Consider the following 14,849-nt stretch of genomic DNA (forward strand, 5'->3'; position numbering starts at 1 on the left):
GGTGTTGTGTTGTTACCAAGTTTAACTCTGTTCAAACCAATTGTATGGTGTCGTCACCAAAAGCCTGTTCCTTTTATTGTATTCTGTCGACTAAACAGCTGCATTAATTTTCCTGTTGTCTAAATTATCCGCATAGCTTGCTTGTATTACTTTGGAGATTTGGGGATTTAACAGAAAAACCCTGCCAGTGCTTGTGAAAATGCTACAACAGCAGACCCAGCCTCCTCAAGTTTAGCCTAAAAGGAGACTAAAATAAAATAGTGAATAATAATCCTTTATTAAGTCCTAGAGATTAACTCCAGAAGTCTGGCTCCCACATTTTTCCAGTGGTCAGCATTTCTTTCTTCCCCATTAGATTTGAACATGGATGGAATCATTTATATCATTTTTTAATTAGGCCTAAAAATGTGTGGGAACTCTCAGGGGAGGAGAGATGCAAAGGTCTCGACAGAGGTTGGTAGAGTAGAGGAGGAAGATAGCGACCCTCAGCCTCACTGCTGATGTTCAAGTGCAGTTTGGGTGTCCTCAAGCTCTTACCCTTACTGAGAAATCTTTTTCTGGTGTACTTTCTATGACGTGGTTGACAACATTGTGAGAGGTGTTTGTCTTTTAAAATGATTTACGAACAGCTGGGCATGGTGGCCTATGCCTATAATCCCAGGTACTTGGGAGGCTGAGGCAGGAGGATCACTTGAGACCAGGAGTTTGAATCTAGCCTGGGCAACAAAGCAAGACCCCATCTCTAAAAGAAAAGAAAGAAGAAAAAAAATGATTTACAAATAAAGAAGAGAGGTGTACAAAAAGAATGTAGATTGTCTTTTGAATTAATAAAACTCTGTAGAGTAAATAATAAATCATATCTTTCTAGCATCAGATCCTGTCCCTAGTTTTACATGAAGCTTCTTTAGAAACTGCAATCAACTCTTTCCAGCCAGTGTGCTTTTATACACTGTGGTGGGAACTTAACAAATTCTTTTATTAATAAATTCAACTGTCCTTCAGTGATACAGGAGCCAGTGAAGCTTCCTACCTGGTGTACCTTGTATACCTTATACCCATACCTTACAGTTAAAAGTAGCTTAGACACTGGGACAGTCTGACCTTTCTTCTTCGTAGCCACCTTTAAACACCTTTAAACATCCTAGGCTGGATCAGAAAAGCAATTAGCAGTAAAGACACACAGGAAATGAAGAGGGTCTCTAAGAAGATTGTGATTGGACGGAGAGAACAAGAGACGGACTTACCTAATGACGCTGCTGTCAGTGTTTTCAGAAAGGACTGAAAGGTGGATTTTGTACTTTGTAAACATGTTTGGTTTTTAATTTGCAGTGCTTAGTGACCCCCAAACCAGGGCCATCTATGATATATATGGGAAGAGAGGACTGGAAATGGAAGGATGGGAGGTAAGAGAAACTGTGCGTCTGGTGTCCCAGAAAAGTCAGTAAACAACCCCCAAAACCCTGCAATCTGTGATAATGTCTTTGAGAATATTTGAAGACATTAGAGTCCCCCTTCCTTGCTTTGTATTATAGTTTTAGAGGTTGAGTTCTAGACTTGGCTTTGCCGCTTTGAACTCTGTGAACCTGGGCAAGTCAGTTGTCTGACTTGTCCCTAGTTTCCTAATCTGTCAAGTGAAAAGGAAGAGGGAAGGACTGTACTAGTAATTTTTCACCCAGGGATGGGTGGGAGTAGGTGGGGCAGGGCGTTGATGGGAGATTTCTTCAAGGGGCCAATTCTGCCTACACACACACACGTCCCTTCCACCCTCCACAGTGCTGTGCCTCTCCCTCCACCTGGATTACGAATAGCTGTGTTCAGGAAATGCTTCTGTACATGTGCTGCTGGGAATGTGTCAGGCATGTGAACAAAATGGAAGCAGAGAAAAGTTGAGAGCTGCTAGGTTACATTGTCTATAATGACCTTTCTGGTTCTAAGGTATTATAATGTTAGAACGTTGTCAAATATAATGAGGGAAACAAAATATATAGCAAGTATCTATGAAATAGGTTGCCTTGGACAGCCATGCTGTGTAAGAACAGTCACTAAAATTCAGACACTGTGTTTTCTTTCACTCTGCCACTGACTAGCAGCAGAGCCTTGGGGAAGTCATTGGGCTGCTGGTGCCTCCATGTTGTGATCTGAAAAATGAATATGAAAATTAGTTCTAAAACTGTAAATTGCTACAGGAATATATAGGAATTAAAGAAACTTGGTTCTGATGCCCAAGAAGTTTTGGTTGTCTCTTAATAACATTGAATTGACTCTCATTGAGTTTTACTATTTTCATCCTTTAAGATTTCTCTTGAAGTTCTTTTGGTGTTTCATTTCAAACATGTGTGCCTGACTCTTCCAGTTCTAGCATGAAAACCTCCTAAAGGCCTTCAGATAAGGAGTGGAAGAGAAGCAAAACAGGGCTAGATTCCTCCTTTCCACTGCTTTGTATTGGTGGCTTGTGGGCCATTTTCTACCTATAGCCATGTTTTGAGTGCCCCACACAATGGATTGTAGTTGCTGACATTTAAAACTTGGGAGGTTTTGCATGAAAATCCAGTTGAAACATGGGAAGATCTGGTAACACTGGATCTGAGGAGCCCCTGCCCTTTAGACTGGGCTGGCCTGGCCAGTCCCCACCACGCCCTGTTGTCCACAGCTGGCCCTCACTCATCCACACGCCCTCCTGGCTCCGGTAGGCAGTGGGTCTGTGGCCTCTGGCTTGGCGGAAGTAGCAGTGCCTCCTGTCACTGAACAGCGTAATTAGTTCATTATAGCTAAATGCTAAGTCTAAAAGCTTAACATTTTCTCATCCAGAAAGGAAAATAGATCCTGTTGTAGTAATTCAGTTTCTCCACATACTTTATATACCACTTTAAAGCTTCCTTGTTTTTTAAAGATGTGGGTTGGTTACGATTTTTAAGGCAGCTATTGGGGTCGCTAAAACGCTGTAGGACCGCATTACATGTTCCTAGTGCAGTCTGGGTTGTTAGTTCCCAACAGCAGCACCCCAACTCTAATGGGGCCGTGGGGTCTTCCTATCCCCAAACCAGATCACCTGCCCATTAGAAACAAAGCCAAACCACACACACAATAGTGATTATAAAAAATATGTAAGCATCTTTCCTTACCACTGAGTTTAAGCTAAATAAATAAAAATATTGGCCGGGCGTGGTGGCTCACGTCTGTAATCCTAGCACTCTGGGAGGCCGAGGCAGGCAGATCGTTTGAGCTCAGGAGTTCAAGACCAGCCTGAGCAAGAGTAAGACCCTGTCTCTACTAAAAATAGAAAGAAATTAGCTGGACAACTAAAAATACATAGAAAAAATTAGCCAGGCATGATGGTGCATGCCTGTAGTCCCAGCTACTCGGGAGGCTGACGCAGGAGGATCAGTTGAGCCCAGGAGTTTGAGGTTGCTGTGAGCTAGGCTGAAGCCACGGCACTCTAGCCCGGGCAACAAAGCAAGACTCTGTCTCAAAAAAAAAAAAAAAAAAAAAAAAAAAAAATATATATATATATATATATATATATATATAGCTCATCACCAGGAAATAGGAGCAAAAAAATATATATATATAGACAGTTGGAGGTGGTAAATGGATAAACTTTGTATTTTTTAGTAAACTACTTTAAGGAAAATAGGTTCTCATGAATCAGAATTGGCTTTTTTTTTTCATATTGATACTGAGCTTTCATTGCAAGATAAAAATGCCTTCAAGGAGGACTAAATGAAAGTATCTCCCCAGATACTTACTCAGAGATGTATTACTGCTTAACATACAATAGGAAAGTTGAGCCCATCATTCATACTGTGCAGGAAAGTCTCGCTGAACTCAAGCGCATTTTATGGAGCTGGCATCGACATTCCTTCAAGGAATCCCTACGGCTGGCTGGATTGTTTGAGGTGAAGATTCTCCCACTGAAGTAACAGCTTTCACTGCAGGGAGGAAGCTGTGTTCCCTTCCTGCTGTTGCTACTATTTTTAGACTATTAAACTTTTCAATTGCTGAAGGGTATCCATTTAGTACATATTTATTAGCCTAAACATATGGGTAGTCAGTGAAGAGTGAAGGGCATTGTTAGTACCTGGGTATCTGAGATGCCTTTAATCCAGAGATCTCAAAGTCCTCTGCAGACATAGAAATCACTCCCCACCCCAGCAATACTGTCACCCCCATCTTATAGGTGGACACTGGAGATGAAATCAGCTTCTTTAGATTACTCAAATAATGGCCCTGTTTTCAGTCACTGGGTAAGTTTTCTGTCTTTTTTTTTTTTTTTTTTAGCCTTTAAGAGACAGATTTTGTTATCTCTGGCATGATTCCATAGGAATGAGATGATTCCCAACTTACAACACCAGCCATTTTGTTTCTTGAAGTTTGTTAGTGGTATTCACGTGGATGCCCACGTTGAAAACAAGATTGGTCTTTGCCTGAGAATAGCGAAAATCCAGCTTTGTACTGTGAATGCTTTGACAGTACTGAGTCTGGTAATTGGCTGGCGAGTGGGATGGAAACCACATAACTCAGATCTCCTACAGATACCACTTTCGGATATTAGTGTACATTTAGAATTGCGTGCGTTGGCCTGGATCCTCCGCAGTTTAGTTTTGTTTGTAATCCTTTATATCGTCCATATTTCATTTTTCCCTATCTCTTTGACATCAGGCTTAAAAGTATTTGAGAAAGTCAACCTCTGTTACAATCTATAATATGGTCAAGATTATGAAAAACTAGGAAAGATTTAGAACTGTCACAGAGCAGAGGAGACTAAGGAGACATGACTAAAGGCAGTGTGGTATCTTGGATTGGACCTGGAACAGAAAAAAGATGTTAGTGGAAACATTAGTGAAATCTGAAAAGTCTGGGTTTAATTAATAGAAGTCTACTAATACTGGTTTCTTGGATTTGACCAATGTTTCATTGTTATGGAAGATGTTCACATTAGGGGAAGGTGGGTGTAGGGCATACTAGAACTTTCTGTACTATCTTTGCAGCTTTTCTAAAGTTCTAAATAATTTTCTAAAATTATTCCAAAATAAAAAGTTGACTAGCTAGAATCGTAGAATTTTCAAACTGGACAACACCTTGGGAATGGTGTAGTTTAACCATCCTCATTTTATAGCAGGAAAACTGAAGCTTAGAGAGGTGAAGTGACTTGCCCAAGGTGTCTCCCAGGTTAGTGGTCATGTCAGAGGCAGAGAGGCTAAGTGTCTGTCTGCTTTCCATTATGCCACCCAGCCTTTGGAGATCTCTTTATCCTCTCTTTGATAAAGTCGGTCTTCTGGCTGGCACAGGGATAGACCTAGTTGGCGTATTGTCCAGGTGAACAATTAAGTTATATAGATTCACGAGCTGCATGTGATACACTCTGTTCATGAAAAACATTGGAAACGTCTGGTATTTACCAACTGTAATGCAGCTTTGGGATGCTGTGTTCCCAGATGCTTCTATCTGAGGGTTGCTGAAATGAAAAAGAGCAGCTCATACTGGTTTAATCCTGTTCCACTCCCCAGTGTCAGGTACTCTGTTTAAAAAAAGATATAAATAATCAAGGCTGGCAGAGGCCTGTGGGAGCTGAGAACAAGAATGCCCTGCCCAGCTGAGTGTCTTTACCGCTTTAGAGGAGCCAGCAAATTAACTTTGCAGTTAGCTCTGATTATTATGCACCAACTGTTTGCAAAACTTGTGTAAAATATGTCTAGAAATGAAATGATCTGACACTTTTGGTTATTTGCCTCTATAGCTATCACAGAGTGTAGCAAAGAGGAAGTAATTCGAAGCTATTATTCAGTCTGCAAAGGTTAAACAGCTAGAATTCCTAAAAACAAATTTTTTTCTGCTATAGCCTCTTTGGAGCCAGACACTTTCCAGTTTTTTTATTTCCTGCAGTGTTTGAGTCTAGGATTTTAATTCCAAGGATCTTACAGATCTGTTACTGAAAAAAATAGTAGTATATGGGCATATTCATTGTCTGTTTAAATCACTGGTTAAAGTTATAGCTATTCAGGCCGGGTGTGGTGGCTCATGCCTGTCATCCTAGCACTCTGGAGAGAGGCCGAGGCGGGAGGATCACTCAAGGTCAGGAGTTCGAGACCAGCCTGAACAAGAGCAAGACCCCGTCTCTACTAAAAATAGAAAGAAATTAGTTGGACAACTAAAAATACATAGAAAAAATTAGCTGGGCATGGTGGCGCATGCCTGTAGTCCCAGCTACTCGGGAGGCTGAGGCAGAAGGATCGCTTGAGCCCAGGAGTTTGAGGTTGCTGTGAGCTAGGCTGACGTCATGGCATTCTAGCCAAGGCAACAAAGCAAGACTCTGTTTAAAAAAAAAAAAACTAGCATCCCGTTAAAGAGAATACTGGATTATGAAATCTTTTATCCAGGTTAAAACTACCTCTTTACTCTGGGCCTTGTTGAGGAAGCGCTTCCCGTCAGACTCACAGTCTCACACCCAGACCTCGTCCTTGATGATGGGTTGCTTAGGTCACCATTGGCAGGGGCCAGATAAGTTGTGATTTCGCAATTTTTAAAGTATTTTAAATCATTTTCTCTGGATTTTAAAGTAAAATAGAATAATTGATTGATTACCTGTATTTTCCCAGAGCTCTTTTATTTTTGTTTTCATTTGATGAAGGGAGAGGCTGATAATAGATTGAGAAGATGATGAAACCTTTGAAAAACTGGGCCTTGTTTTTGTCCAGGCCAAGAAGGATAGTGTTAGGAAGTGAGAGTACCATGAATAGGTACACACGCCCTTGATATTTCTGAGCCTGGGCAGAGTGAGCTTGCCTTATCTGTTAAATGGAAGAACGCATTATGTTTTCGTGAGGTCACAGAGCAATCACTGTCCATGCCATTTGGGACAGTTTGTTCTTGGATGATTTTAACAATCCCCCTATTTAAAGGCTTCCTTAAAAAGAACCATCTCCCCCCTTTTAGTAATTATTAATTTATATTGGTTTATTAGAGGACAAAATGTTTACCTTATTTTTTTCTATTTGCCTCCTGAAAGTAGTGAACAAATTTCTCAGGTTTTTTTGGATAGGCTAGTTTTATATTTATTTTTCTGTATTGTTGAAAAATAAAATCAAGTTGCACAAAGCCTATAATGTGATCTCATTTTTATTTGAAGATATATGTGTATATACAAACATATACATACACATGGCATGGGAGATTTTTAAGAAAAGACAAAAAATGTTAACCTATTAGAAGAGGGAACGTGGGTAAAGGAGGAGTCTTGTACTTTTTACTTTACATCCTTCTGTGCTATTGATTTTTTTACTGTAAGTATGTATTTTTTTAAATAATTTTTAAAACTTGGAATTTTCAAGATAGCTTTTTCTTACATTCCCCCTTTTCAGATAATCTCTGAGCAGCATCTCAAGGCTTGTGTGTATTTCTCCCACTGACACAGGGAATGTGCCTCCCCCGCCCTCTATTCCGTCTGATGACTTTGGTTATGATAGACAGAAAAACAGTGGTTGTTTTTTCTGTCCCGCTTCCATGCTCTGTTTCTCACAGGTGCATAACATTTTGTGGCCATCAACAGGACCCATAAAAATTGGGTAGTGCGGTTTCCTCTTTCACAGGTGGAAGGCCAGGCAGCCATTCCTTTCTCACGTTTCTTTCCACCTCTTTGAAATCTCAACCAGATTGTCTTCTTTTCATGCTGAGCTGAGGAAGGCTAAATTGGAATGCCTTATTTTCTCAGATTTGACATCATCGTGCATCCCTGAGTTTACTGTGGTCCGCTGTTTGGTGCCTCAGTATTGTTATTCTAGTGTATAACTGGCATCCCACCTTCTAGGGTTCATATCCTATTGAAGGAGGAAGAGTCCCGTGGTTCTAAAATCCCCAGACCTGAAAGAAGAGATCCTTTGGTCCCAGAAGCTCGGAAGGAATCTCTAGTGCTTGCCCCAGCACATTAGGGAGAGCTGGCGTGCCTTCATTTTGATATTTAATGTTTGTTATCTGTGACTCATTAGGAAATCTTAGCTATGAGATTTAAGGTGAAGTGTTTTTTTGTAAGATTTCTGCAGCCTTAGAGATAAGTTACTCAAATAAAGAGCAGAATGTTTAAGTCACTCTGGAGAGCCAGGGGAAAGCTCTTCCTTGGGAATGACCAGGCGGGTGGCAGAGCCCTCCCCTCACTGAGGGCTGGGGCCGTCTGATGGAAAAACTCATTGCAGTTCCCCTGATGGTTCTTAGGGTCCTGGGAGAGGGCACAGCAGGACTGCAGGCAGCATTTGCACATCAGAATTGATTTCTTAAAGGTATGTTTCCCTCACTTCGTGGGTCCTCACTTGCCTTCTGGTCTTGATTCTGCTGATAGGTTGTGGAAAGGAGAAGAACCCCAGCTGAAATTCGAGAGGAGTTTGAGCGGCTGCAGAGAGAGAGGGAAGAGAGGAGACTGCAGCAGAGAACCAATCCCAAGGTAAGCCAGGGGCCAAGTTTAATGAGGACACATTGAAAGCCTTCATCACCAGAAGCCCAGTCTAAAATAATTAGGCGTTGGTGGGTTAAAGTAATAACATACAAAGCTGAGTGGGACAAAATTTTGCTTATACTGTATTACCTCCAATGGTATCTTTCTAGAAAGTTAGGCCCTGGTAGCTGTCAGCAAGGCTGCTGCTGGTGACCACGAGACAAGTGTTTGGAACCATATTGAGAGAAGACAAAACCAATCCCCTGGTTTGCCCAGAAGCCAAGAGGATTTCCCTTTGTTCTCTAAGACCTTTTCCTCCAACGGTGGTGCCCACATCCTTGATGCTGAAAATGAGTTAGAGGACAGTGTCAGGGAAAAGACAACTGCTTAAGCATTTAGGCAACAGAATTCCCTGCTTTCTAGTTAGAATACGGAGAGCCAAATAACGCAACGTTTGGAGCATTTCCAGATTGTCACACAGAGCCCCTTGCTCTTACCACCCGTGGAACTGTGCCATGAACACCAGGCACCAGGCTCTTTCAACAGCCATAAGGTGGACCTGGGGATTGAGTCATTTAACCCAGTGACACCACTGAGCCAGAGTTACTTCTCAGTCCCATGTATGCTATCTTCTTCCTTCAGTTTTCTGGGGAGATTGTTTTGAGCGTGTTTTCCAGCCCTGGGGCAATAGGGTATCTTGGTCAATCTGAAATGCCAGTTGTACTGGGTGCCTGAATGTGACCCAGTGTACCGTTCAACTGTGTTTAATAAGAGGGCTCAGCGGCCAGGTTCTATCAGTGTGGCCAGGATGGCTGGGCATACAGCCTGTGTCTGTCATAATAAGGAGCTGGCAACCCCCCCATCCCCACTCTGCCACCATGATCTGTGTCAACTCAGTGGCATTGTTAGGAGAGGGGCAGCCATGTAAAGTCATAAGCATCATTATTTTTCTTTATTTTTTTCTTTAAATCTTCTAAAGAAAAAGGACAGATGCTGGCTTAAACTGGGAAGCATGATAAGATAAACCTCTGAACAAATATATTCTAGAAAGCAGATTTTTTTAAAGACCCCTACAACATTTAAGGACCATGTATTCAGAACATGCCCATCTGTATGAATCTGACATTTCAAATTGTGTTTGAAAATGCCAACACCTCTGCTCCCGTCTGCCCACTCTCTGCTTCAACAGGTGTTGACTTCAGCAGTGCAGAGTGATCCTTTGGTCAGATGGAGGTAGAAAATCGAAACATTGGATGAACTGAGTCAGAAAATTTGAGATAATTGGGAGGGTTGAAAATCTCTGAGGTGCCTTGAGCTGTGCTTGTGATTCCTGCCCAGATCTCCCGGCCGGGTGCCCAGGGCAGTGCACTGGGCAGGTCTGGTTTGGAAGGTCAGTGTTGGCACGTGGAGATGAGGATAGGAAGGTAGGGCGAGGCCTGGCAGAAGCAGGCTGTTCCTTTGGCGTTTTGCTGTTCTGGCTGGAGTTTCGCTGTATTCAGAGCAGTGAAAGGGAAAGAGAACCTCACAGTCACCCTGAGCCTGTGTCCTCTGATCACATCAGCCATCGGGGTGTGTGTGGCAGTTGCTCACTGGGGGTCTGTGTGAATGTATTATATTTGTGGGCCATGTTTCTGTGGAATGTGGGAGCACAGCTGTGACCATTTCATACGAGCATGCAAGTTATTTTAAAATTTCCAGTAGTTTGCTACTTCCATAAACTGCTTCCAAATAAATAAAACATTTTCTAACCAGAAATATCGAGTAATCAGATGTTAGCCATGCGGCATTTTGAGGAGAGGATTCGAGCTGGATCTTTCATTCCATTTCCAAGGGGTTTTTTTGTTTGTCTGTTTTTCAAGATGAGCAGAAAAGTTTGGAACATCCTTATCCTAAGAAGGAAGAGGTGATCTCCTCTTTTAAGACTATAGCAAGTGACATGTCATCAGTTGTTCTTAAAAAAAAAAAAAAAAAAAGGCCGGGCGCGGTGGCTCATGCCTGTAATCCTAGCACTCTGGGAGGCCGAGGCAGGCGGATTGTTTGAGCTCAGGAGTTCGAGACCAGCCTGAGCAAGAGCGAGACCCCGTCTCTACTAAAAAATAGAAAGAAATGATCTGGACAACTAAAAATATATATATAGAAAAAAAATTAGCCGGGCATGGTGGCGCATGCCTGTAGTCCCAGCTACTAGGGAGACTGAGGCAGAAGGATCTCTTGAGCCCAGGAGTTTGAGGTTGCTGTGAGCTAGGCTGAAGCCACGGCACTCTAGCCCGGGCAACAGAGCAAGACTCTGTCTCAAAAAAAAAAAAAAACAAAACACAGGGAGGAGGACACTTGTGGCAAGCGTAGAGACCAGCCTGTCAGTGGGACTCGCTCAAAGGACAACAGTCTGTAGGGGATTTGCGGACTGTATACCATCAGTGATGTTGCCTCCTGAAACTTGAAAATGGATATTTCTCCCCGTTTTCATCAATAGAAGTGTGTTACGTAGGGATTCTCCAGTAGGATGTATCTACCAGGCAAAAAGGCAGCAGGCAGAGGCATCGGTTAGAAAGAACGACTGGCACGAGGAAGCAGGACACAGAGCAGACTGTCTCATTTTCTCATTCGTAAAATGAGGACATCTGTCCTGACCACTATGCCAAATTATTAAAAGATTGAAAGCCCATGAAATAGATATTAATTTTTTTTATTTTTTATTTATGTTTTGAGACAGAGTCTTCCTCTGTTGCCCAGCCTAGAGTGCTGTGGCATCAGCCTATCTTACAGCAACTTCGGACTCCTAGGCTCAAGTGATCCTCCTGCCTCAACCTCCCGAGTAGCTGGGACTACAGGCGCCACCACCACACCTGGCTAATTTTTTCTATTTTCAGTAGAGACGAGGTCTCACTCTTGCTCAGGCTGGTCTCAAACTCCGGAGCTCAAGGTGATCCTAGGAGTGCTAGGATCGCTGGCATGAGCCACTGCGCCTAGCCAGTAGATATTACTTTTTAGAGAAAGATAATCCTGCTATAGAAATGCAAAGTGGTACTAATACCAAGGTGAGGTTTAGACCTGAATCTTGTTTTGGTGTTTCATTCGGTACTGAGTGGGAAATTCTTGGCTCAGTCAGGCAATTCCTTTGGCTGTGGTGGTTGGGTTTGGGTGGGGTCTGTCAGTTCCCTCAGCCTTCTGGGGCCAGGCCCAGTGCTGTTTGCAGTGTGGCTGCTGCCTGTGATTCTTGACTTGTATGAACGTGCTGTGGGACCCAGAAGGAAACAAGTGGAATCTCCCGCTCTAGGGTGTGTGCACTTTGCGTCCTGGCTCTAGCTGATGGGACACACTCACCTGCATGCACATACACGCACGCACGCATTGTGCGCTGGAGACAGTATGGTAAAGCCTTGGACTTGGAGTCAAGAGCCCTGGATCCAGACTGAGATTCCACCATCTGGTCTGTGCCCTCGGTGAAGTCCCTTCTCCAGCCTTAGCCCAGTCCCTCCCTGCGTAGAATCGGAGGTTTGCTACCAGGCCCACTGCCTGGGGTCAAGTCCCGTACATTCCTGGGTTCTAATTGCCTCTGTTTTCTGCCTTTGTTTTGCCTCATGGAAATAAATTCCTCTGCCTGTATTTCCTGCTGGAAAACAAGCTCAGGTTATTGGGGTCCCCGTGTCTCCAGGGCCCTCCACATTGAGCCAGTATTGGAGAGGGATCTGTGGCTGAGCAGGCAGGACCTGTGTGAAACTGGAATTGGACCACCCTGGCCATCTTCCTGCCATCTTTGGATCTCTGTTTTATTTACATAATCCATTCTGCATTTCTTGCCTTTAGAGACTGAGATCATATAATGGAGTTGTTCTCTGCTATCTTCACTTCATATTGATTATTTTAATCCTTTCTTTTGTTAATACCCTTAAATGTTATCTCTCTGTGAATGGCAGCCACTTTGAGCACCTTCATTAATGGAAAAGACTACGTGATCTCAGGCAGCTCGTCAGACTTCATTGCTGCCGCCTTCTTCATGAACTTGTTTAGATCCCATGTAGATGGAGCAGAGGATTAAGTTAAGATTATTTGGAGGGAGCTTGAATGTCTGTGAGGGCATATGTTGCTTTATTTTTTTGATCCTGTTACAGAATAGTTTCATGGAGATTGTTACATTATTTCCTGGACCATTCCATTCTTTTGCTATTACAGAGGTAATATAAACTTCTTGGCAAGACCTCCTTTCTAATTTAGAAAGGCTCCGTTATCAGTGTGGTTCATGTACTAGCTGAGAAACAGCTATATCAGAAAAAAATTTTAAATGATGTCCCAGGGAAGGGATATAACTATAGAAATATTTCTAAATCCCAAAATGTCTTTATAAAGATATAAGAGTACATTACTCAATTATTTTTAAAAGACCTTTTTTTAAAATTCTGGCTGCCATGGCTAGTGATTACAGCCATCAGAATGAGCCTGTGGTTTTAACTTCAGTGTGTTTTGTGGAAATGATTCTGATGTCATAAAACTGACTCAGCTTGGCTGACAACATAATAGAGCAGAAGAAAAGCTGTTTGCACCCATATGTTTGTTGTGCTCAATGGCAGGAAGAGGCAATTTACCGTATGCAGAAATGGGCTGCTGTTGAAATTGGAGAAATTGGGAAGCTGTCATATAAGGAGAAGAGACAAAAGCCTGGTTAATCGAGTCTGGGAAAGTGCCGTGATACAAAACTGGGCCTTTGGAGGAGAGACGTGGTCTTGGCTATATACGAAGAAGGCACAGAGGGGATCAAAGATAAAAAGCTGTTTGTCTTGAAGTATTAGTTGGAGGGCTGTTCCACCCATCCCGTCAGCATAATCACTTATAAAGAAGCTCTCAGCATTAAAGACTACCGTTTACAAAGGGGGAAGTGTGCAGTGGGGTGGGAGTGGCGAGTAGTGGTCAGCCCAGAATTGTTCTTAGAAACCCTGGTAAGTTTGAATTTGGTCCTCCATAAAATTGGAGAATACAGGTTCTCACTTTCGTTTCAGAGAAAGCGATTCTGCAGAAACAGTCATCTCAAGAGACATCCTAGGTTCATCAGTTATAAAAGTCAAATTTGACATTGCCTTTTGTCCCCTGTTTTGGTGGAATTTTTACTTAGTAAAGAGTTACTATTCAGATTGCAATAGGCAGAAATTCCTCATGTTATCCTCATGGCCAGGTAAATAATTCAACATGGGTAGTGATGGATGTGTTGATTGTGATGATCATTACACAGTGTACACATGTATCAAATCACCACTTTGTACACTTTGAATATATGCAATCTTTGTCAATTAAGTATTTTAAAATTTTGAAAAGATTTGAAACCCCCCAAAACTAAACAACTGCTTCTACTCAAATAGGGCTAATGAATAACTTGGTAAGAAGCTTTTCATGGTGGAACAGAGGCTCCAACTCATCACTTTCAATTTCTGAGTGATGTCAGTGAAGATGTGCTTATCACATTCACAGGTGACCCAAGGCTGAAGGAGAGAACTAAGATTTTAAGAGAGCCCAGTGAGCCAGAGTGAAGGGGTTAAACTACAAAATAAAATTTAAGAGGGATAAATGTGCTAGCTAAGAAGGGGAGATGTGGAAAATGGTTGTCTTTTGCTGACTCACTGGCTTAATATTAGCAATATTGTGGGTTGGGGGTGGGTAAAGACAGTTGATTTATTCACAAAGTAATTTAAATTGGTTGCCTATAATGTGCCAAGCACTGTTAGAAATGTGGACATTTAGCAGAAAATAGAACAGGTAAAACCTAACCCTGTTGTGAAACTTAGCATTCTAGTTGAGAGACAGATAATATGCAATAAATACAATACACCAATTATATATTAGCAGGTGATAGATGCTGCTGGGGCTAATTGAGTGAGGGGGGCAGAGTTGCCATTTAAATCGGTGGTCAGGCCTCAGCAAGGAAGTGACACTGGCCAGGGATGAGAAGGAGATGAGTCAGTGTGGCCATAGGGAGGGGTGTTCCTGATCGAGGGGAGGCCCAGCAGGAAGGCCAGAGGGAGGAGTGGGTCTGGTATGTCCCAGGAATAGCAAAGAGGAGGGAACAGTGATGGAGGAGGGAATGAGTAGTTGAAGTCAGAGGTATATCCTCCATTTCCCTCTTGTGAAGTAGGGACTAGGCTTAGTGTGTGAGCCAGTGTAGGAGTGGCCCCCAGGCTGGGTGGGTGGTGCTTCCGCCTGGGCTGGATTCCATTGGGTCAGGAATGGCTGGGGCCACTGCTGACATCTGATGACAAGAGAGGAAGGGGCTGGGCCTGGTCTCTTCTGCTCCAGGCCTTGCCTGTGAGTAGTGGTGTCATTTGGTTATGTGAGGTCCTCCTGAGCAAGAAAGAGGGAAGGCTTACAGATCTAAGAACTCCACTAATTAAAAAATATGCCTATAGGCCGGCGCGGTGGCTCACCCCTGTAATCCTAGCAC

At 42.8% G+C, this 14,849-nt stretch overlaps 1 protein-coding gene across 2 annotated transcripts in view; it reads left to right on the plus strand.

Annotated features, from left to right (window-relative positions):
* The window catches only part of DNAJC11 (DnaJ (Hsp40) homolog, subfamily C, member 11), a 74,147-nt gene that overhangs the window by 25,116 nt on the left and 34,182 nt on the right, over window positions 1–14,849 (plus strand). Inside the window, exons 3-4 of one of the 2 annotated variants that reach the window (XM_012662586.1) lie at window positions 1,330–1,403; window positions 8,330–8,431. In XM_012662586.1, coding sequence (XP_012518040.1) covers window positions 1,330–1,403; window positions 8,330–8,431 — 176 coding nt within the window. The remainder of the gene's footprint in view (window positions 1–1,329; window positions 1,404–8,329; window positions 8,432–14,849) is intronic. The other variant, XM_012662587.1, reaches the window with a different exon arrangement.

Source organism: Propithecus coquereli, unplaced genomic scaffold, assembly GCF_000956105.1.
Source record: "Propithecus coquereli isolate 6110/MARCELLA unplaced genomic scaffold, Pcoq_1.0 Scaffold77, whole genome shotgun sequence".
NCBI lineage: Eukaryota > Metazoa > Chordata > Mammalia > Primates > Indriidae > Propithecus > Propithecus coquereli.